Source organism: Mesocricetus auratus, unplaced genomic scaffold (genome assembly GCF_017639785.1).
Source record: "Mesocricetus auratus isolate SY011 unplaced genomic scaffold, BCM_Maur_2.0 Super-Scaffold_6730, whole genome shotgun sequence".
NCBI classification, from domain to species: domain Eukaryota; kingdom Metazoa; phylum Chordata; class Mammalia; order Rodentia; family Cricetidae; genus Mesocricetus; species Mesocricetus auratus.
The window spans coordinates 78,395,012-78,418,346 of NW_024429184.1; the positions used below are offsets into that span (position 1 = coordinate 78,395,012).

The 23,335-nt window shown below is 45.7% G+C and overlaps 1 protein-coding gene across 1 annotated transcript in view; it reads left to right on the forward strand.

Annotated features, from left to right (window-relative positions):
• The window catches only part of Rnf165 (ring finger protein 165), a 100,025-nt gene that overhangs the window by 66,229 nt on the left and 10,461 nt on the right, over positions 1-23,335 (forward strand). The window contains exons 2-6 of the mRNA XM_005076467.4: positions 7,311-7,626; positions 17,171-17,281; positions 20,505-20,634; positions 22,304-22,408; positions 22,605-22,700. Of these exons, the coding sequence (XP_005076524.1) occupies positions 7,311-7,626; positions 17,171-17,281; positions 20,505-20,634; positions 22,304-22,408; positions 22,605-22,700 (758 nt within the window). The remainder of the gene's footprint in view (positions 1-7,310; positions 7,627-17,170; positions 17,282-20,504; positions 20,635-22,303; positions 22,409-22,604; positions 22,701-23,335) is intronic.

Sequence of the window (23,335 nt, forward strand, 5' to 3'; positions counted from 1 at the left end):
CTTAGATGGAGGCCTGACACCAGAAGGGCCTGCCCTTGGAAGTGACTTGCCAAGAGGTCTCTGTAGAAGGACATTGGCTCTGAAGAGGACCTGGCCTCTCAGTTGCTTCTGTAAACTTTACACAAAGCTGTAGGAGTGATGCTGGGCCCTTCTCTTCCTGCTGCTGGCCCTGCCATCTCTCCATACCGGCACAGTGCCTCTGGGGAGGGGACTCTTTGGCCTTCCCCTTCCCCTCCCCCTCCCCCTCCCCCTCCCATGGGCTGTGCTCCAGTGCCTGCTCTCTGTTCTGTCCCAGGGATGATGGGGAGTAACCTGGGTCAATGAGTTAGGAACAACAAGAAACTAGACACCCTGAGAACCAGCGTGAGTAGGAGGGGGCAGGCTGCCCACTTCCCTAGAGGCCCTTCTAGAGGCCCTGGTTCCCATCCTGCCTGCTCCCCACCCCCAAGGTCTTGCACCCACCCTTGGGAGGAGTCAAGGGAAGTTTATCTCAGAACAGTCTGTCACAAGGCTTTAGATTGGCCTGTGCCCTACATGCCCATGGACAGGAGTTATTGGTCACCTGAATAGCTCCATCTTTGAGAGCTTGAGTGCAGTGTGTCTCAGCTCTGAAGTTTTGAGAGTGTGAGCCTCTGCCTATAGAACTCTCCCTCTCTCTCATCCCCTCTCCCCCCAGTGTGTGTGTGTGTGTGTGTGTGTGTGATCCCTGGAGGAACTCCTGCCTGGTCTTCTGGGACCTAGATACTTCCCACTCTGGTCTTAACTGGGCTCTCTGCTCCCACCTAGGCCCAGTTCTGACTCCACTGCCTTTATCCACAATCAGAGAAGGCTTCAGAAAGAGCAGGGTATCCTCTAGGTACCCTCTTCTAGTCTCTGCATCACCCTTATATTAGTTAAATTATCATGTCACTGCCACAAAATACCCGACAAAACAATTTATGAAGGAAGGTTTATTTTGGCTCACAGTTTATCATGGAGAGGAAGACATGGAGATATGAACAGAGGTGGCTGGTAACAATGTGTTTATAGTCAGGAGACAAAGAGACAAACGCCATGCCCAGCTTGCATCTCCCTTTTATTCATTCTAGGACCCCAGCCCATGGGATGGTATCTCCACGTTTAGGGTCTTTCTATCTCAGTTAAGACAATCTGGGCAACTCCTCACAGCCGTGGCTAGAGAGTTATTTGCATGGTGATTCTCAGTGGCATCAAGTTGACAATAAAGATGAACTGTCACAACTGTCCTCTGTGGGAGACCTCATCCTGAACCCCTTGGGCTACTATAACAAAATACCACAAACTGGGTAAACTGTAAAGAACAGACATTTATTGCTCACAGTTCTGGAGTCTGGCAGTCTGGTCAAGATGCTGGCAGACAGTGTCTGGGGAAGGCTCTCTTTTTCATGGATAGTGCCTTCCATCTGTGTCCTTCCACTGTGAAGGGCCAGCAAGCTCTCTGGGGTCTTTTCTAAAGATATTAATCCCTTTATGAGAGTTAATAACCCCTCAAAGGTTCTGCCTCCTAATACCACCACACCGGGAGTTGAGCAGCCTCTTTCATGGCTAGTCGAGGCTCCTAGCTCCTTTGGCTCTGCCCTGTCTTCTCACCATGGCCTCCAGGAGTCATCTAGATTTAACCTCCATCTGTCAGTCACTCTGAGGGGTGTGTGTGCTATGCAAGTCAGTAAGCCTTTTAGACTTGAGAGCTTGCCACTGTCTCCCCAGTCTATCCTCCCACAAGCCCTCGGCCCTGTGTTTTCCATACCTCCCTCCTCTTCCCCTCCCCTGACTGGGGCCAGGGGGGGGGATTCTTCAGGCCTCAGACCCACCCACTGGCAGCTTTGGGCTTCTTGCCTGAGACGCAGGAAGCAACCAGTTCCTAGGCATTTATGGAGCACCTGTCTTGTGTCTCCTGTGTCCCAGGTGAGCAGCAGGTGAACCACACACCTGTGGGCTTCACTGGTCCCAGTTGGTCAGGGCTGATCTGAGCTTCCCATCACTAGCCTGCACCTGCATTGCTTGGGCCCAGCCCCCGACTGTCAAACACTGCTCCTGGCTAAGTCTCAAGAGGTAGTAATTGTCAACATCAATTTCCACAATCCTAAGACATGCATTTCCCCTCTTCTGATAGTAATTTGTGTCTTATAATTGATGTGTTTATTTAATATGGTGGGGTTTACTTTGTTTATTTCCTCGCTCACTGAAAATGTCATTTAGTTCATGATGAATCTTTCAGTTGGTGGCATTTTAACCCTGGGGAAATATGATAAATGCATAGGATAATCAGGGACATCTGGAAATTATTTTTTAATGGGATGGAATGACTCTAATGGGAAAAAATGTGGGTTGTCTACTAAAGGGTGGGGGACTTGGAGATGTTAGAGTTGTTCGTATATCTCTGGCTGTTGGCTTGTCAAAGACTCCGTATTCCCCGAGTTTCACTGTTGGTTTTGGAGACCAAACCAAGCGTCTGTGCACTTCTGTATCGGTGATGAGGCCCAGGAACTCCCTGGGGATAGAAGTGACTTGGAATGCCCAGTTAGTCCCACAACAGAAGAGTCCTCTGCAGGCAACACTTGCATTTAGTGACATTTGACAGGCGCTTTAGTCTGTCTTCTTCCAGTGGTGCTGCTGGAGGAGATGGGCATCTGTCTTGCCTTTCACATACGCCAGCTAGAGGCTGCGGGAGGGGCTGTGGGATGCGGGGGAGGCAGAGGCTGCTCCTGGCAGCAAGACAGGTTCCAGAAAGGCAGAGGCAGAGCACACTGGCCACTGGCATGATCTGTCCCTGCCATGTTAAACCCATGGTTCACCCAGAGCCTCCTTACTCCTCTCGGTCAGTTTCAAGCAGGTTTCAGTTCAGTCAGGCCCCAGCCCCTTAGCCCCTCTGTTTCCCCTCATTTCCTCCCGTAATCAGGCATGCACTGAGCATCCACACCACACAGGACTTAGGGAGACTAGAAGTACAAAGCTCTAACACCAGGCTATGGCATGTGGATTTCACAGATGGGAGGGAGAGGGGTTGCCATTCCATCTGAGGGAAGACCATCTGGGAAAGGCTGGAAGGCTGGAGTTCTGTGGTGTTGGCTTCTTCCTGATAGCGGCACTGTCCACAGGGATGCCACACACCACGGAGTACGCTGGATGGAAGGCATTGGAAGGGCAAAACCACAACCGGCCGTGGAGACTTGTATGAAAACAGGACAGGAGATAGCTCAAAACACTCTCATACTGAATATATGTTGAAAGACCGCTTTAGGTATATTGTTACACATTATTACAGCTAATTTCACCTGTCTCTTTTGATGTGAAAATTGAAAATCACCCGTGTGTGTTCCACATGGTCTATGGCAGAGCTGGCTTTAGTCTCACCAATGTCCTTTAAAAACAAGCAACTCTGCCTCTCTCTTTCCTGTGCGGTTCCACCTGTCTTCCGCTCCTGGATCTTCTCAGAGCAACCCTTTTCTTTCTTCCTCGTGCCCTCTTTCCCTCTCCTTTTATTGTGTGTGATGATGGACGGAGGCTTGAGAAGGGGGAACTAGTGTTTGCCCTCTCAGGCTCCGGTTTCTGGATACCCTGAAGCCAGTATTCACATGGCTGAGGGACCCGACTTCTTCAGATGCTCATGGAAATTGATGTTTTAGGCAAATCTTCTCTGACTGACTCGGAGTCAGGCAGGAATTGTTTTTACTTTCATGCCGTTTTCAAAAATGTAGGTTACAAAAGTGTATGAGACTTGCCTCATTTACAAATTTCAATGTGAGATAACTTTAGCCAAATACCTACTTGCTCCTCTAGAGTCAAATTCCCCAGGGCTCTACGCTTCTAACTCTTTTCGAGCTGGGCATTTACTTCCTGAATTGTGCACATTATTATTTAAATTTCAAACTAAACCATAAGATTGCTATTTTTGATTTAAAAATTCCAGACCATTGCTTATGCTCTTCACACTTTTTTTTGTTCTAATACAGCTTGCTGTTTGTTTTATGGCTAGTATATATTATTCATTGTTGAGCCAAGTAATGTGTGATAATTACACTTGCTTGCATAACTTTTTATTTCCCTGGAGATGATCACTGCCCCTTTATGGTTGCCTTGTTTCTTACGGTATTTATGCAAATTCTTGTGGAAGTCTCTACCGATGTATAAAACTCCTTCACATACCGTTTCCATCCTACTCTACCCAGACAACCTTTCAGATTCCCCAGCCTGTTTGGAGTCCCGTGCAGTTGTATGCCTGGGAATATTCCACCTCTTCAGAGTATGGCCTCCCGTTTCATTGCTTTCCTTTCTAAATATGCGTCAGTACCTTTTACGGAGGGAGCAAAGGTTATGGTTTGAACCTGGCATGGTGGTGCATGTCTGTAATCCTAGTACTCTGGAGGCAGAGGCAGGAGGATCAGAAGTTCAAGGTCATCCTTGAACACAGTAAGTTCTAGACAAATGGTTGTCAACCTTCCTAACGCTTTGACCCTTTAGTACAGCTCCCCATGTTGTGGTGACTCCCAACCATGAAATTATTTTGTTGTTACTTCACAACTGTAGTTTTGCTACTGTGGTGAATTGTAATGTCAATATCTGATATGCAGGTGGCCTTAGGTGACAACCAAAGGGGTCCCAGCCCACAGGTTTAAAACTACTGTTCTAGACAATGATCTCACAGATCTTTCAGTTGCCTCTCTGCCCATCAGTCTGTCCATTAGGATAAAGGGCTGACAGGCACCTTGAGAACACACAGCCCTCCACAAGGGGTAGGGGTGGGGAACCCAGTCTTCCTCCCTCAGCTGTGCAGGTCTAAGGCAAATTTATACTACAGCCCAGTGTCTTCCTGCCTTCTAAGTCCTGCCAAGAAGACCAGGTCAGGCTAGACCATGTGATATGGAGTCTGTCACCCCTTTGAAAACCTGTAAGAGTCTGAGATACTTCTCTGGATGGGAAGGGCTTCAAGGCCCCACGATGCAGCCTATGCAATGATGCTGTGTCTCCTCAAAGGCACTCCCATTTCAAGGCCTAGTCATGATCCCTGTGATTGAAAGGATCTCTCTTCCAGTAAAGCTCACCTGAAGGGCAATTTCATGTCAGTTCATTTCTATGAACCTCCTTAATCTATGGGAGTGAAAATTAATTTTACCTGTCTCTTTTGGTGTGAAAATTTAAAAGTATATGTGTGTGTCTCACATAATTCTATGGCAGAGCTGGCTTTGATCTCACCAAAATCTGTTAAAAACAACTCCATTTCTTTTCTTTCCAACAGAGGCTAGCCTGGGCTACACAAGACTCTTGTCAACAAACAAAAACAAACAAACCCTGAAATAGCTTTTTTTCTATCCCCACAGTTGATTAATGGTTTGTTTAGACACAGAATTCTAGATAGTGTGTCCAATTCCTGCCCCCAGTACCTGGAAGGCACTTTCTCTATAAATTTTTAATCTTCTAATATCTAATGGTATCACACCATAGTGTATTTGAAAATACATCATGGTATTCTGACTTGTGACTGTTTGCAGATCTGTGTACTCTGAGGGTTCTAGAATTGTCTCTCTGTCTTTATTGGTCACACGTTTCATCGTATGTCCTGGTGTGTGGTTCTTGCCATCATTTGCCCTGCTGTACACAGAGACCACCTTTCCTATCTGGAAAAACAGACCTTCTGTCTCGGAAGTATTTTTCAAAAGGTTTCCCCCATGATCCTCTCCTCACTGTCTCCTAGATTCTCTTACAAGTGAAGTTCAGAGTTTTGTCTCATCTGCGTCCTGAGACACATCCTCGGCTTTCCCTCCGGTTCTCCTGCTAAACTCCAGACTCTACCTTGTGATTTTAATTTCCAAGGGCCCTCCATCTTTGTCATCCTTCCTTGTGAGAGCACTTCCTGTTACTTCACAGATCTCATATCTTACTTCAGAAAAGATATTGGAATTTCTTTTCTGGTCCTTGTGTTATCTCTCTTCTCTTGATTTTTTTCTTTTCTCTTTCTCATATAAAGGTTGGTATGTTCTCTCTACTTTGTAGCCTTATTATGTCAAAATAGGATACTAACAGCTGTTCAGAAGCTCTATGCACACATATGAGAAATAATTTTCCAACAAGTGGGCCTCAGGATACAGAGGCTGGTGGGGACCTAGACATTTTTATTGGGGTGTTCTGAACTGCAAGCACCCGGAGAGCACTTCTGGGACCAACAACTTTCTTGGAAGAAGCAGTCCCAGTTTCCATCCCAGGGTTCCTGTGTAGAGTGCAGAGCAATGTCACATACCTGGTGACAGAGGAAAAGACTTTGGGATAGATTTTTACCCTGTTCTGACTTTGTTTATACCTCTGCCTTCTATGCCTAGTGTCCCCTCCCCCATTCACTAGGGCCTTTCTGGGAGGATGGGAAAGGGGAGGAGCTGTGCTTGTAGCTGGCCAGCAAGCAGACCTAGCATCCTCCCCGGGCTAAGTCCCATGCTGTTTCCTGCCTTCCAAAGTAGCTGCTGCCTCCCTTCCTGACCCTTCCTGCCTCACGGGGCATCTGCCCACCATCCGTAGACTGCCTCTGCCCCTTTGGTAGGTGCTGGGTTTCTGACTTCTCAGTTTTGCTAATTCTGCCATCTACTTTCCAAGTTCTGTTGACATCTGTTGTCTGCTGGTGTCACCTCTCCTGTTCCCTCTGTCCATCTTTTTCTTATCCTTTTACTCTTATGTTAGTGCGGTTGGGGAAGAGGCAGATGTGTATTAAATCTACCAGGATTTTTTTTTTTTTTTGGTAATTTTGTTTTGGTTTTTGGAGAGTGTAACAGTCCTGGCTGTCCTGGAACTAACTTGCTTTGTAGACCAGGCTCCTGTCGAACTCACAGACATTCACCTGCCTCCTGAGAGCTAGAATTAACAACACCAGGCTGGATCAGTATTTTAAAAGGTAATTTTCTATGATCTCTTCCCGCTTAAAATGGCAACTTTTGTTGTTGTTGTTTTTGCTGGAATAAAACTTGCTCCTTAAAGCCCAGAGTTTGGCAAAGTCGCCCTGTAGGATATTACATGTGAGGAGTCTAATTTAAGAAAGCCAGGTTGGCTCTAGGGGCCGTTAAACACCTTTAACACGAGTGCTATTTATAAACCGCCTGCTTCTCTGGACTTTAAAGCAAACACTCTTCGTCTGCTAAGGAACACAGGACCTTTACATGGAAGGATTAAAGATGGTGGCTGTAGATCAGCTGTGTTAGGAAGGTCCTGCCTTTCACCAGCTCCAGGTTGCCCCAGTGTGGGGACCCCAGCTGAGGAGGGAGAGCCTTTCACAGGTCCTCACGCAGACCTCTTGTCTTTTGCCTCTACAGGTGCCCCCTTTCAAAGGTCTCAGCATCCTCACGCTACCTCCTGCCGCCACTTCCACCTGGGCCCCCCGCAGCCGCAGCAGCTAGCCCCGGACTTCCCGCTGGCACACCCCGTGCAGTCGCAGCCGGGCCTCAGCGCCCACATGGCCCCGGCCCACCAGCACAGCGGAGCGCTGCACCAGTCGCTCACCCCGCTGCCCACCCTGCAGTTCCAGGACGTCACTGGTCCCTCCTTCCTACCTCAGGCCCTGCACCAGCAATACCTGCTGCAGCAGCAGCTCCTGGAAGCTCAGCACCGCAGGCTCGTCTCGCATCCCAGGTCGGCAGGGGCGGGGCCGAGAAAAGAGGGTGGGGCCGTGGAGGGTGTAAGGGCTGGGGCTGGGCTTCAATCAGCCAAGCTTGGATGCAGTACCAAGTGGTTCCGCAGGCGATGATGGCTTTTGCCTCAGTTATTGGCGTTCATTCAGGTGGGAGTCTAGTGTGACTCCTCACATCACCTAGGTTCAGGGTTAGCAGCTGGGTAAGCAGTGGCCGGGGACGTTCACGGTGAACTTTTGTAGCGTGGGAGGTTTGACTACCGGCTTCTCAAGTTTCCTCCAGCCCTCATGGCAATCTGATTCCTACTTTCCCCAAACCACACCAGAATCGCGAAGGAAATGACTGGTTCTAGCTCTCGCCTCCAAAGGGCCAACGTCTAGTTGAATAGTTGAAGGTTGGAGTTGAAGACTGGCTGTACATCCATAAAACCACATGGAATTAGCAGTGACCAGATGTCCCATGTGACAAGTCACTACCTGTCTGCAACTCAGCTGTTAAGAAGAAATGGATGAGCACAGTTGGGTGCCTCTCAGGCTTCTGGGTCTCAGGGCCCTTTTCACACTAAAAAGTTAATGACTGCCAAGAGCCTTTGCTTATAAGGGTTTACCACGTTAGAAACTTTAAAGTGTGTAAAAAAACAGACTCCTCGTGCTAAATTTATAAATTGTTCTCTTTTTAATTTTATTTCTCTTCCTTTTATTGAAAATAGATTTTTTCTCACATAATATATCCTGATATGGTTTCCCCGTCCCCATCTCCCCTCCTATCGGGATCCATTTCTTTTCTGTCTCTCATTAGGAAACAAACAGGCTTCTAAAGGGTAATAATAAAATAACACACACACACACACACACACACACAAAATAACAGTCAGAATTGGATGAACAAAACCAACAGTAGGAAAAGAGCCCAAGAAAAGACACAGAACCAGAGACCTACTAAAGAATCCCATAAAAACACTAACCTGGAATCCATAACATATACACAGAGGACCTGGTGCAGACCCATGCGGGCCCATGTATGCTGCTTCTGTTTGTGAGTTCATAGGAGCTTTCATCATGTTGATTTAGAAGGCTTCATTCTCCTGTGTCGTCCTCCCTGCTGGCCCTTAGCCTCTTTCCACATCCTCTTTCTCAGGGTCTCCTAAGCTCTGAGGACAGGGATTTGAAGGAGACATCCCACTTAGAGAGGTGTGTTCAAGGTCTCTCTCTCTCTCTCTCTCTGTGTGTGTGTGTGTGTGTGTGTGTGTGTGTGTGTGTGTGTGTGTGTGTGTGTATGTGTGCGTAATGTCTGGCTGTGGATCTCTGTATTTGTGCCCATCTGTTGCAGAAGGAAACATCTGATGATGTCTGAACAAGGCACCAATCTATGGGCACAGCAGAATATCATAAGGAGTCATTTTATTGCCTTTTAATTTATTATTATTTTTTAAGAGCGGTAGTATTTGAGTTTACCTTAGGTCCCAGGACTATCTAGTCTCAGGTTCTTGGTCACCCAGGCAGTGTCGGGTGTGGGCTCCATCTCACGGAGTGGGCCTTAAGTTGAATCAGCCTCCCCATTGCATTAGCATCTCTTGCAGGCAGGGCGGTATTGTAGATCAAAGGATTTATGTCTGGGTTGGCATTTGTTTCTCTTGTGGTAGCCTGCAGAGTACCTTCCTATGCCAGAAACACTAGAATATAGGGGTGAAGGCTCTGTCTAGGCACCAGCTCAACTTCTCCATGTTCAATGGCTTGTGTAGGTGTTATCTTCTGCAACGGGCCTTGCTGTCCGTTTATAGGGAGCGGCCTACAGTCTTGGCAACATCCTGGGTTATCTAGGAATTCCTATGGGTTCCCTTTGACCAAGAACTCAATTATATGTAACCCAGTCCTGGTACTGAAAGCTCATTTGGTGACAAGAGACACACAGCTGGGGCTCTGTTGCCCTTTATTTGTCAATTTCATTTAGGTTGCCCTCATATAGTATGTATTGTAGGGAAGCCTTTACTGTATTAAAATTCTGTACTACTCTTCAAATGACCTTTAATTTTAGCTCTCTCTCCCTGTATTCACTCCTTCATTGCCCTCTCCCCTCCTCCTGTTCCAGGCCCTCACCCCACCATCCATAACTATTTCTCTTTCCTAATGAGATCTGTCTGTCCTCTTTGGTCCCTTACTCTATACCTAACCTCTTGTGGCTCTGTGGATTGTAGTTTGGCTATCATTGACTTAAGAGCTAATATCCACATACAATACCATATATGTCTTTCTGGGTCTGGAATACTTCACCCAGGATGATTTTTTTCTACTTCCATATATTTACCAGAGGATTTAATTATTTCATTTTTTAAAACCACCAAGTAATACTCTGTTGTGTAAATGCACCACGTTTTCTTTATCCATTCTTCTGTTGTTTCCAGTTTCTGGCTATTGTGAGTAGAGCAGCAATGGACATAGTTGAGCAAATGTCTCTTTGACAGAGTGAAGTGTCCTTTGGTATATGCCACAAGAACGGTATAGCAGGATCTTGAAGTCGATTGATTCCCAGCTTCCTGAGGAACCACCATACTGATTTCCGTAGGGCTGTATAAGTTCGTACTCCCACCAGCAATGAAGGAGTTCCCCTTCCTCCACATCCAGTGTGAGCTGTCCCTTGTGATGATCTTAGCCATTCTGAGTGGGATAAGATGGAATCTCAGGGTAGCTTTGATTTGCATTTCCCTTGGCCTAAGGATGCTGATGGTTAAGCATTTCTCAGTCTTTGAGTTTCCTCTACTGATAATTCTCTATTTATATTTGTACCCCATTTTAATTGGGTTGTTTGTTTTCTTGATATCTAGTTTTTTTGAGTTCCTTATATATTTTGGATATTATCCTCCTGTCAGATGTTTAGTTGAAAAAAGAATGTTTTCCCAATTTACAGGCTGCTGCTTTGTCTGAATGATGGTGTCCTTTGCTAAACAGAAGCTTTTTGGTTTTATGAGGTCCCATTTATTAATTGTTGGTCATAGTGCCTGAACTATTGGTGTTCTGTTCAGGAAAGTTGTCTCTTGTACCAATGCATTCAAGGTTGTTTCCCATTTTTTCTTTTATTAGGTTTAGTGTATCTGGTTTTATGTTGCAGTTCTTGATCCTTTTGGAATTGAGTTTTGTGCAGTGTGATAAGTATAAAATCTATGTACATTCAGATACATGCAGACATCTTGATTGATCAGCATCATTTGTTGAAGATGCTGTCTTTTTTCCAGTGTGTATTTCTGACTTCTTTATATATATAAAAAAACCCAGGAGTCCACAGGTGTGTTTATTTATGTCTAGGGTCTTCAAGTCAATTCAATTGATTAAAGTGTCTGGTTTTATGCCAATATTATGCTGTTTTTATTACTATAGCTCTGTAGTACAATTTGAAATCAAGGATAGGATGCTTCTCCTAGTTCTTTATTATTCAGAATTGTTTTTAGCTTTTCTAGTATCTCTCTCTCTCCCTCCCTCTCTCCCTCTCTCTCTCTCTTTCTCTCTCTCTCACTCTCTCTCTCTCTCTGTGTTTCCATATGAAACTGAAAAAATATCCTTTCAAGATTTGTGAAGAATTTTGTGGAATTTTAAATCTGTAGATTGCTTTTGGTAGCATGACTATTTTTACTATATTAATTCTACTGATTCATGAGCATGGGAGATCTTCCCATCTTCAAATATCTTCTTCAATGCCTTAAAGTTTTTTTATCATACAAACTTAGACTTATACCAAGATATTTTATATTTTTGAGGCTTTTGTGAAAGGTGTTTTCCTTGATCTATTTCTCAGTTTATTTGCTATTTGTATATAGGAGGGCTGCTGATTTTTGTCGCCAATTTTATATCCAGCTACTTTGTTAAAAGTGTTTATCAGCTGTAGGAGTTTTCTGGTGGAATTTTTAGGGTCATTATTGTATGCTATCATATAATCTGCAAATAAAAATACTTGGATTTCTTCCTTTCTAATTTGTATTATCTTGATCTCCTTTAGTTGTCTTATCGTTCTAGTTAAGATTCCAAGTACTGTATTGAATAGGTATGGAGAAAGTGGACAACTTTACCTTGTTCCTGGTTTTAATGGAATTGCTTTGAGTTTCTCTCCATTAAGTTGATGTTGGCTATGGGATTGCTGTAAACTGCCTTAATTACATTATGTATGTCCATTGTATCTCTAATCTCTCCAGGACTTTCATCATAAAGGTGTTGAGTTTTGGTAAGGCCTTTTTCTGCATCTAATGAGATGATCATGTGTTTTTTTTCTTTCAGTTTGTTTATAAGGTGAATTACTTTTTTATATATGTTGAACCATCCCTGCATTTCTGGGATTAAGCCTTCTTGATCATGGTGGATGATCTTTTTGGTGTGTTCTTGGATTCAGTTTGCATGTACTTTATTGAAAAAATTGAATCTATGTTTATAAGAGAAACTGGTCTGCAATTCTTTTTCTCTGTTGGGTTTTTATATGATTTGGGTATCAGGGTAACCCTGGCCTCATGAAACAAATTAGGCAATGTTCCTTCTGTTTATATTTTGTAGAATAATTTGAGGAATATTGGCATTAACTCTTCTTTGAAAGTCAAGTAGAATTCTGTGCTAAAACCATTTGGCCCTGAGCTTTTTTTGGTTGAGGAAGTTTTAATAACTGCTTCTATTTCACTAGGGATTATAGGTCATTTAAATTGCTTATCTGATCATGATTCAACTTTGGTAAGTAGTATTTATTGAGAAAATGATCCATTTCTTTCAAATTTTCAAATTCAGTGGAGTACATTTTTAAAAGTATGTCCTTATGATTCTCTGAATTTCCTTGGTGTCTGTTGTAATGTTCCCTCTTATCCCCTTTCATTTCCAAGTTTATGAATTTGGATAGTCTCTCCACCTTTTAGTTAATTTGTATAAGGGTTTGTCAATCTTAATGATTTTTTTCAAAGAACCAACTCTTTGTTTCATTGATTCTTTGCATTATATTTTTATTTGTTTGTTTGTTTCCATTTTATTGGTTTTAACCCTTAGGTTGATTATTTCTTGTCATCTACTTTTGGGAGTGATTGCTTCTTTTTGTTCTAGAGCTTTCTGGTGTGCTGTTAGGTTACTAGTGGAATCTCTCTCTCTCTCTCTCTTTTTAATGTAGGCACTTAGTTCTGTGAACTCACTTGTCCCATAAGCTTGGTTTTGTTGCCTATTCATTTTCATTCCATTCTAGAAAGTCTTTAATTTATTTCTTCCTCCTCCTCCTCTTCCTCCTCCTTCTTTTCCCTATTTCTTTTTTCAAGACAGGGTTCCACCATGTGATTCTGGCTGTCCTGGTGTGTGTGTGTGTGTGTGTGTGTGTGTGTGTGTGTGTGTATACCTGTATGTTTCCCCTCTTTGATTTGCTGATCTGGGGGTATTTATTTCTTGTGTTTTCTTGGATATGGTTAAACTCTTTTGGTTGGAGTTTTTCTTTAGCATCTTCTGTAGGTTCAGATATGTAGATAGACATTGCTTAAATTTGGTTTTATCATGGAATGTCTTATTTTCTCCATCTATGGTGACTGGAAGTTTTGCTGGGTATAGTATAGTATAGTTTGCTAGGCTGGCATCTGTGGTCTCTTAGAGTTTATAGAATGTCTGTCCAGAAAGAAAACATCTTCAACAAATGGTGCTGGCATAACTGGAGGCTGACATGTAGAAGACTGCAGGTAGATCCATGTCTATCGCCATGCACAAAACTTAAATCCAAATGGATCAAAGACCTCAACTGAACCTGTTAGAAGAGAAAGTGGGAGGTACCTTTGACGAATTGGTACAGGAAACTGCTTCTTGAGCATAACTCTAGTAGCACAGACACTAAGATCAACAATTAATAAATGGGACCTCCTGAAACTGAGAAACTTCTGTAAGGCAAAGGACACAGTCAGCAAGACAAACAGGCAACCCACAGATTGGGAAAAGATATTCACTAACCCCACATCTGACAGAGGGCTGATCTCCAAAATTTACAAAGAACTCAAGAAGCAAGTCTCCAAAACACCAAAGGATCCAATCAAAATTGGGGTACAGAATTAAATAGAGAATTCTCATCAGAGGAGTCTAAAATGGCTGAGAGACACTTAGGAAAGTGCTCAACATCCCTAGCAATCAGGGAAATGCAAATCAAAACAACTCTGAGATGCCATCTTACTCCTGTCAGAATGACTAAAATCAAAAACGCCAATGACAGTTTATTATGCTGGAGAGGATGTGGAGAAAGGGGAACACTCCTCCACTGCTGGTGGAAGTGCTAACTCATACAACCACTTTGGAAATCAGTATGGAGATTCCTCAAGAAAATGGGAATCAGTCTAATACAAGACCCAGCAATTCCACTCTTAGGCATATACTGTTGGGGAAGTCCTATGTATATGTCAATAAAGCACTGCTGGCCAATAGGAATCTAGATAGGTGGGACTAGGCGTCCAGGAGGACTCTGGGAAGGAGAAACACAGGAGTCGAGATGTAATGCCATGGGGTAGGAAGCCTGGAAACTTTTCCGGTAAGAGACATACTTAGATGAACAATTATGGGGTAATTACTTAAGTCAGAGCTAGCCAGTAAGAAACAAGCAAGGCCAACAGCTTCATGATTAATATAGCCTCCTGTGTGTTTATTTGGGACTGATGCGGCTCTAGAACCAGGCTGGCGGGAAGGCTTCTCTCAGGGAAAAAGCCTCCCTTTATACTCAAAAAATGCACATTCATACAAGGATGTCTGTTCCACTATGTTCATAGCAGCATTATTTGTAATAGCCAGAACCTGGAAGCAACCTAAATGTCCCTTAACTGAAGAGTGGATAGAGAAAAGTGGTACATTTATACAATGGAGTACTATCCAGAGGAAAAAAAAATGGAATCTTGAAATTTGCAGGCAAATGGATGGCACTAGAAGAAACCATCTTGAGTGAGGTAACCCAGTCATAAAAAAGAGAAACATGGTATGTACTCACTCGTATATGGATTTTAGCCATGAATCAGGAGAGTGCCAGTATACAATCCCACTGTCAGAGAGTCTGGGAAACAGAACCTTCATCCAGTGACTGATGAAAGCAGAGACAGATACCCACAGACAAACACTGAACTGAACTCCTGGAATCCAGTGACAGAAAGGGAGAACTGATGAGCAAAGGAATTAAGACTGGGTTGGTTTAACTCACAGAAACAGTTGACCTGAACAAGGAGGAGCTCTTGGACCCCAGATTGATGACTGTGTGGAAAGTATGGGACTGACCCAGACCCCTTGAATGTGAGTGTTAGTGAGGAGGCCTAGGTAATCTATGGGGCCTTGGGTAGTATTTATCCCTGGCATACAAATAGACTTTGAGTGCCCATCCCACAGTGAGAGGGCCTGGGGTCCTGCCCTGGATGAGGTGATGGACTCTGGATATCCACCATGGAGGGCCTCACCCTTCCTGGGGATCAAAGTGGAGATTGGGTGGGGACCTGGGGGCCTGGTGAGGAGGGCGAGGGAGGAGGGAAGGGAGAGGGAGCTGGGATTGACATGTGAAACAAGCTTGTTTCTAACTTAAATTAAAAAAAGGAAGAGAAAAGAAAGAAAGAAAGAAAGAAAGAAAGAAAGAAAGAAAGAAAGAAAGAAAGAAAGAAAGAAAGAAAGGAAGAAAGAAAGAAGTCTGACCAGGCCCCTTTGGCTTTTAAAGTATCCATTGAGAAGTTGGGTGTAATTCTAACAGGTCTACCTTCATATGTTACTTGGTCTTTTTCCCTTGCAGCTTTTAGTTTTCTTTTTTTTTTGTTCTGTATGTTTAGTGTTTTGGTTATCACATGATGAGGGTACTTCATTTTCTGGTTCATTCTATTTGGTGTTCTGTATGCTTTTTGTACCTGGATAGGCATCTCCTTCTTTCGATTAGGAAAATTTTGTTGAAAATATTTGCTGAGACTTTGACCTGGATTTCTTCTTCCCCTATTCCCATTATTCATAGATTTCATCTTTTCAGAGTGTCCCAGATTTCCTGGTTGTTTTGTGCCAGAATTTTTTTTACATTTAACATTTTCTTTGAGCGAGGTGTTCATTTCTTGTATTGTGTCTTCAGGGCCTGGGATTTTTCTCTTCCATCTCTTGTATTCTGTTCATGAGACTTGCCTCTGAGATTTCTGTTCTAGTTCCTAAATTTTTCATTTCCAGATTTCCCTCAGTTTGAGTTTTCTTTGTTGAATCTGTTTCCACTTTCAGGTCTTGAATGGTTTTATTCCTTTCTTTTCATTGTTGGTTTGTATTCTCATAGAATTCTTTAAGGGATTCATTCATTTCCTTTTTAAAGACCTCTATCATATATCCATACAGGCTGTTTTAAGGTCTTTGTCTTGTGCTTCAGCTATGTTGAAGTACTTAGGATCTGCTGTGGTAGGGTTGCTGGGCTCTAGTGGAGGTATATAGTTGTGGATGTTATTGATTGCTGGTGTGTAGGTATGTGAGTTTGGGAAGATTGCAATTCTAGGTGCTGATATCCTCCGGTCTTGTCTTTGTTGGGTGGGTGATTTGTTCCTTGGTTTCTGTTGCGTCTCTGGTTCTCAAGAAACTGTGGTGACTGTGATCCTGATAGGTGTGGCTACTAGGTTCCAGGTAAACTGTGTTTCTGGGTATTGGGAGCTGACATTTAGGAATGAGTGTGGACTAGACAGGGGTGCTAAGTGGATTCACAGGAGAGAGGACAGCAGAATGCTCCAGGAGGATCTGGTTAGTCCCCTGGTAATGGGACAGAGGGTGAGGAGAGGCCACAGCGTGTGGGCTGCAACAGAGCTAGAGATGAGACTGAGGGGACTGAATCTGGAGAGAGGAGGGAGAGCGAAGATCTCAAGCTTGTCTACCTGTTTCCCTGACTGAGTGACCTGTAGGTTCCCAGGGCTATAAACAGTCCTATGAAAATGACCGTGTATCAACTTGGTGAGAAGAGCCACTCAAAATGTCTCTTCTGTCTCTGTGACACACAGCTTGACAGAACTTATCTGTGCCCCTCATGTCTGCTTCTGTACTAGATCTTGAGGAGTCCTACATCACAAAGTTTCTGGAAAGTCCCACCTTTTGTTTGAAAGAGAGTTAAGGGTAAAAAGAAAAATAGTGATCTTTTTTCCCTCTCAAGCTACCTAAAGGGCTTCAGGGACTCTTAAGAGTGCTTGGGAGAACTTGAACTCAGTGATAGATAGGACCCTAGGCATTGGTGAATAGACAGCTGGAGTGTCTGGGGACAGCCCGACAGTGTTGTGGGAAGTCAAGGAGAAAGGCTGCCATGATTTTGGTGTGTTCAGGGAAGTCTTCCTGGAGAAGGAGAACTTCCTTGAAAGCTAGGTAGAGAGTGAGGGAGAGAAGAGAATGATGGGAGTGCATGGGAAGATTCGGGGGACCAGTTTCTGCTCACCTGGGAAATTCCTTGGTGTTTGGGAACTCCAGTTTCTGTGGGGGATAGCAGAGTGGGGGCATCCTCAGTAGATGGAGGGAACATCATTTAGAGCTCTTGGGAGCTTGGGGGGGGGTCCAGGCAGCCGCTAACACAAAGACTTCTTTCTTTCCGTACAGGCGGAGTCAGGATCGAGTGTCTGTCCACCCCCACCGCCTCCACCCCAGCTTTGACTTTGGCCACCAACTGCAGACACCTCAGCCCCGGTATCTGGCTGAGGGCACTGACTGGTGAGTGAGTGAGTGAGTGAGTGAGTGAGTGAGTGAGTGAGTGAGTGAGTGAGTGAGTGAGAGAGATGCGGGAGGGAGGGAGGGAGAGTTCCTCAGACCCATGGAGTTTCTGATTTGTTATCACTGATGCAGGGTAGACCTCAGTTTACCGTGTCTACTTCACTCACCTACAGGGCCTGGCTACAGGAAGTAATGCATTGTAACCGGACACTATCCTGGCTAAGTCTGGGGCTTGGTGTTGATGGTCCTGCCAGAAAGAAGGGAGACAGGATGTGAAACATTTCCCAAGCTCAGTAGAGCTATGAACCAGCAGACTCTAGAGAACAGCTTGGGAGGTGAATGCAGAGGTCAGGGAAGACTTCCTGGAGAGGGTGGTCTGGAAGAATCCACAGAGAAACGGTAAAGCTTGTCAGCAAGGCCGTGCAGGGAGGGTGACTTGTGTAGAGATAGAGGTAAGGTAAGGACTGTGGATAGGCTGAAGAGGAAGACACAGGGTGTTGTGTCTTAGAGACAGGTAGACCCCTAGGAAGTCCTCCAGATACCCCATGCTTCCGGGACCTTGCAGCCCACTCACCTCTCCAGCTGTCACCCAGGAAAGACCAGGTCTTAACTAGAGTCAGACTAGATCCCCAGCAAATAATCTAAAACAATGTGTAGTTCACTGAGTATTTCTAGGTAACACCTAGAAATCAGTGGATGCAGTGGATTTCTGAGTAGTGCTTGCTAAAATCCCTTGCCTGGGGAAATGGGACCAGTGTCCACTCACACCCTTGAAGGTCCAAATGACAAATCAAAAGTTTGATTTCACCCAAGTATCCCCTAGAGAGCCAATGAGTATATTGGGCTTCCTTCCAGTGTGCAGGTGGAGAGTTGCTTACAGGAGCATGGGTGGCCCCAAAGCAGCCTTGCTTAGAAGTTCAGTGATCTCCCTCCCTCCTTCCCTGGGGGAATGCCAGCAGTCCTCAGGCCCTATCCTGACTGATGCCCAAGCAGCCACAACTGATCTCAGGAGGATGGTGGCAGATTTGTTCAGAAGATAGTGTGGTATACTGCTGTAGCTCACTCTAAAGAGGGATGCGCATATACACACCTATGTGTGTGTCTGCACATACACTTACATATGTATGTGCGCTTACACGCACATGAAGAGTCACAGAGAGAAACAGATAGATTGTAATGGTGGCTTTGGGGAAGTGTAGGTGAAGTGTATCTTGGAATTCTTTGTTTCTCTTGCAACTTCTTGATACAGAATACAGGGGGGAGGGGAGAATATTCCTTAATGGAAGAAGAGTGATGACTGTTTTTAAAAGCTGACAGACCAGTGTATCGTGTATGTCTGCCACACACTGGACCAGGAAAGCTGGTTAGGTCATGGCGGTCTCGGGAGCCCCTTCCCTTGTAGCTGGGACGGATTCACAGTGTAGCTCTTGTTGGCCCACTGTTTCCCATGATTCCGGACGGCAGAAAGAGTGTTGTCAGCATGCTCTGTTGTCTCCCATTCTCAACACTCTCAGGTACTCCCCGCTAAACCGAACAATGGCACTGCCAACCTCTGCCCAGCCTTTTCCCAATTAGCAGATTCAAATTAGGAAGATTTAATTGCAGTCTGGATTCAATTCTGTCCCTCAGCAGTCAAGTCAATTCAGCTTGATTCAATTCAGCACACATGAGCACCCAGAGCCCTCGTACACAGATGAGTGATCTGAACACAAGCACGCGCTATGTGGAGCTACACAGGCGGGGTCTACGGTGGGACCCGACAGCAGGGTCTCCCTTGGGAGGAGTCGGGAGCAGTGCCATGAGGCATCCCTGCCCTTGCTTGCTTATCCATCCAGACTTCCAACCTCTCTGCATTCCCTGCTGCCCTGAGAAACAAAGACTAAGGATCCGGGAGGCTGGCTGCTTCACATTCCACAGTCTTGTGTGGACCCTCCCAGGGCTCACCCTGGGTTAGGAGCTGGTCCCCTGGCGTCCTTCAAAGAGGATGCTTTTGTTTACCGTCATCTCAGCCCACATTTAATGCATTTCACGGGCTGCAATATCTTTCTGTAGTTATAGTTACTGACATGCACTTTATCCAAACCTGGCTGGTGGAAGCTTCTTTGGGAAGATTCCTTCCGCCATGACCCTGGTGCACCTCAGCAGCGCTCCGGCCTTTGGTTACCACAGAATGTTCCGGTTTCTCTTGCATTTTTTCCCACAGAACCAGAGTTAGCTCCATTTCTCATTAGCCACCAATTCCTCTTTGTTGCTTTGTGTGGATCTAAGTTTTTACTGTCATCGTTTCTTCCTGACTGCAGATCTTTCCTGACTATTTCTTACAGTGCTGGCCTAGAAGCGTTACTCCTTCCGGCCTCTGAGCATCGGAAAGAGCTTTACTTCACCTTCATTTTGAAAGACTTTTTTTTTTTTTTTTTTTTGGCTGGGTGCAGACTTCATTCTTGATAGTTTCTTTCTTAATGATGCCTTCCCTTTCTCTCCTGGCTGCTTTTATGACAATTTGGCAAATTGTATCCGTCTTTTCCATCTGAGGGGCCTTTTTCTTTACTCTCAGGTTGATTTTAAGCTTTTATCTTTATTTTTTAAAATATGATTATTATTTACTTTGAGACAGGGTTTCTCTGTGTAACTCTGGCTGTCCTGGAATTCACTTTGTAGACCAGGCTTTCTTTGTGAAATTTGTTAATGATTTGAGCCTGTGGGTTTATGGTTTCCATCAAATTCGGAAATGTTTTAGTGAAACACGTGTTTAAATGAAGTGGGTTTTTCTAAACTTTTAGGAAGTGGTGGGCTGTGCTAGGATTCCTTCCTTGCCTTTAGGATGAGCTGGGTCTCTCACCAGGGTGTTACTGAATGGTGAAAATACGGCCACTGCCCGCCCTCCATCTGGCCTTGGCTTCCTTTACTCAGTGTCCCTGACCTGCTCCTCCCTTTAGACTCTTCCTTGGAAAGGAGCATGGTTCTTGAAAAATGATTCTTACGATCTGGGCCACTCCAGGTGCCTCTGACTGAAAGGTCTTAGAGGTCTGGAAGGGGCATGGAGACTCAATCTTTATGGGTAAGCAGCTTGTCGGTAGATTTATTAATGCCATTTCCTCCCACTCTGAGCGGCAGAGTTGGCAGTGGGCTCCGACTTTGCCCCCAGGTGGTGCGTGAGAGAGACCAGTTCTGAAAGAGGGTGGCACTTCCCCCGCCCCGTAGCTCATGAGGCTGTGTCCCGCAGGGATCTCAGCGTGGATGCCGGCTTGAGTCCTGCTCAGTTCCAGGTGCGGCCCATCCCTCAGCACTATCAGCACTACCTGGCAACTCCTCGAATGCACCACTTCCCCCGAAACTCTTCCTCCACACAGATGGTGAGTGGCAGGGTCCTGGGGGCATATGAACTTCCTCCCTGCATGGTAGTGGTGCTCTGAGGCCAGGGCTCTGCAGGGCTCAGAGTCCTCTGAGTCCTGGCTCCTAGGTGGACCAGCAGCTGCCCTCCACTCTCGCCTGAGTTCCTATTCCATCTTGAGGAAGATGACGCGGAGCGAGCGACTAGTGCAAAAGTTAGCACTGCTGAGGGGTGGGTGTCCAAGAGAACAGCGCGGCAGGCGTGGTCTTGTGGGAAATGCCCAGTGCTGAAAGAGGCTGCCCCTGGGCTGGGGAGGTGGCCCAATCAGTACAGCATTTGCTGCACAAGTGTGAGGACCCGAGTTTGATTCCCAGCACACACACAAAAAGCCAGGCATAGTGGTGTGTGCTTATAATACCAGTTCTGGGGGAATGGTGGCCAGCAGACCCCTGGGGCTCACTGGCTCGCCAACCTAGCCTTCTCAGTGTACCTCCGGTGCTCCTGAGAGCCTCAGTCTCACAAAACAAAGAGAACAATGCCTGAAGCTGATCTTTGGCCTACACACACACACACACACACACACACACACTCCTGTCTTCCTGGGCTTTACTTTTTGGTGAGATGAAATGCAGATACCACTCTGTGTGTCTCTCACACAGCTGCTGCGAGGTCACAAGAGATCCTAGAGGGTACTCCCTGCAGACTCAGGCCACCCCTCCCCAGGAGCAGCCCTCTTGGGCTACAGAACCCCTAATATGCTAGATAGATCAGGCTGGGTTTGGGGCTGCAAGTGACACATAATGCCAACAGAAACTCTTGTTGCTGTCCCCAAATAGAATTCTCCCTTCTCAACCTTGTTTCTGCCATTTAGTCACCCTGTGCTTGGGGAAGGAGCACTTACTATATACATACCAGACACAATTATGAGCAGCACATATAACTAATCTTACCTCCTCCTGCCAGTACCCCATACATCCCGGCATTATATCCAGTTTGCACATTGGCAAACTGAGGCCTAGAGAGATTAAATAATCAGCCCTAATGTATGCAGTGGGAAGCGTGACGGCAGCCAGTCTCATTACTAGCCAGAGTGATGGACGGCTGCATAAATCAGAGTTCAGCCATGTTTAAAAGGTTAATATTTTATTCCTCATGGGTTTGTAAAAGTTTGTTTTTTCTTAGAGAGCTGCATTACAACTATTCACCTTGGTTATTGACATTTTTGGCCCTGGTGCCGACCCATAGCCATTCTGCTGCTCTTGGAGATAGTAGAGGAGGCTCCTGCCACTCAGCTGCCTGGGCCTGAGTCTTGCCTCTTGCCACTTTCTGGAGTGACATGAGCTGATTATTTAATCTCCCTGTGCCTTATTTGCGCCCCCTCAGTAAAACATTGTACCCTCAGTCTCCATCAGGTGAGGCAGTTGAACTGCTAGTCACAGGAAGCGCTCAGAACACCACACTGTGTAGCGGTGCTCAGTCAGGGTCAGCGTCACTGTGTTGATGGTAATCAGTGCCCATGCACAAGCTTGGCTCTTCATGAATAGAGCAGAAAACAAGAGCAGGAGGGACAGCCCCGATGACGGCAGCAGGTCACGGGCATGCTGGCTGGTGGGTGAGGGAGGAGGAGTTGCCTATTGGGCCCAGGAGAAGCCTGAGTTGTCGCTCTGTCCAAACTGTTTTCTCCCTTTCAGGTTGTCCATGAAATTCGGAACTACCCTTATCCGCAGCTTCACTTCCTTGCTCTCCAGGGACTGAATCCGAGTCGACACACCTCTGCTGTTAGGGAGAGCTACGAGGTATGTTGCCCTGTGCGGCACTGACTATTGGTGAGCTACCTTTCAAACACCATTCTGTCTGCCTGCCTGTGCCAATGCAGGAGCTGGGAAGTCCGGGACTGAGAGTGAGAGAGAAAGAGGGCATGAAGAGAGAGTGCAGCTTCCGGTTGGCCGCGTGACTGCTCCTACACACGTGCTTGTGCTTCCCTCTGTACAGGAGCTGCTGCAGCTCGAGGACAGGCTGGGAAACGTGACTCGGGGAGCCGTACAGAACACCATTGAGAGGTTCACCTTCCCCCACAAGTACAAGAAGGTGAGGCTGCGTGGACTCGCTGCACTGTCAGGGGTGGGATGGGAGTTGTCTGCGTGTCTGCTTGAACCAGCCTGGCTGTCTGCAGTCTAAAAGCCAGAAGCCTTTGCTCTGGTTACATGGCTCCTCGGGATTTTTTCATTGGCCCATGGCAGATGTGGCCAGGAGGGAGGATGGGATGCTCTTGACAGAGAAGGGAGACAGGCGGAGTGTGTAGGTGTTGGCTAGAGTGGTCACGTGTGTGTTTGTGCATGCATGGGTGTACAGATACATCAGTGTTTGTATCAGTCTGGTGGGCAAACGGGCTCCTGCACACAAGGCTAAGGGAAAATACCTTAGAAAACAATCCTAAGTCCTGTGGCATAAGGACAAATGGGCAAAGAAGGTCTCTAAACCATGTGGGGTCGGGCTCTTCTGGGGACATTTGAAAGTTTCAGAACGATGGGTTGTGTCCACTGACCTTAGAAGTAGAATCTGTAGGGTTGATGCTCAGAAACAGGAGCTTTTAAAACATCATTTCAGTGAAAACAAATGAAAACTTGGAAGAAGCCAAACTGTTCTTTAGTAAGTAAATAAATATAAACACCCATAATGGATTACTATTTTACAACGAAAAGTATCCCATTAAGCCATGGAAA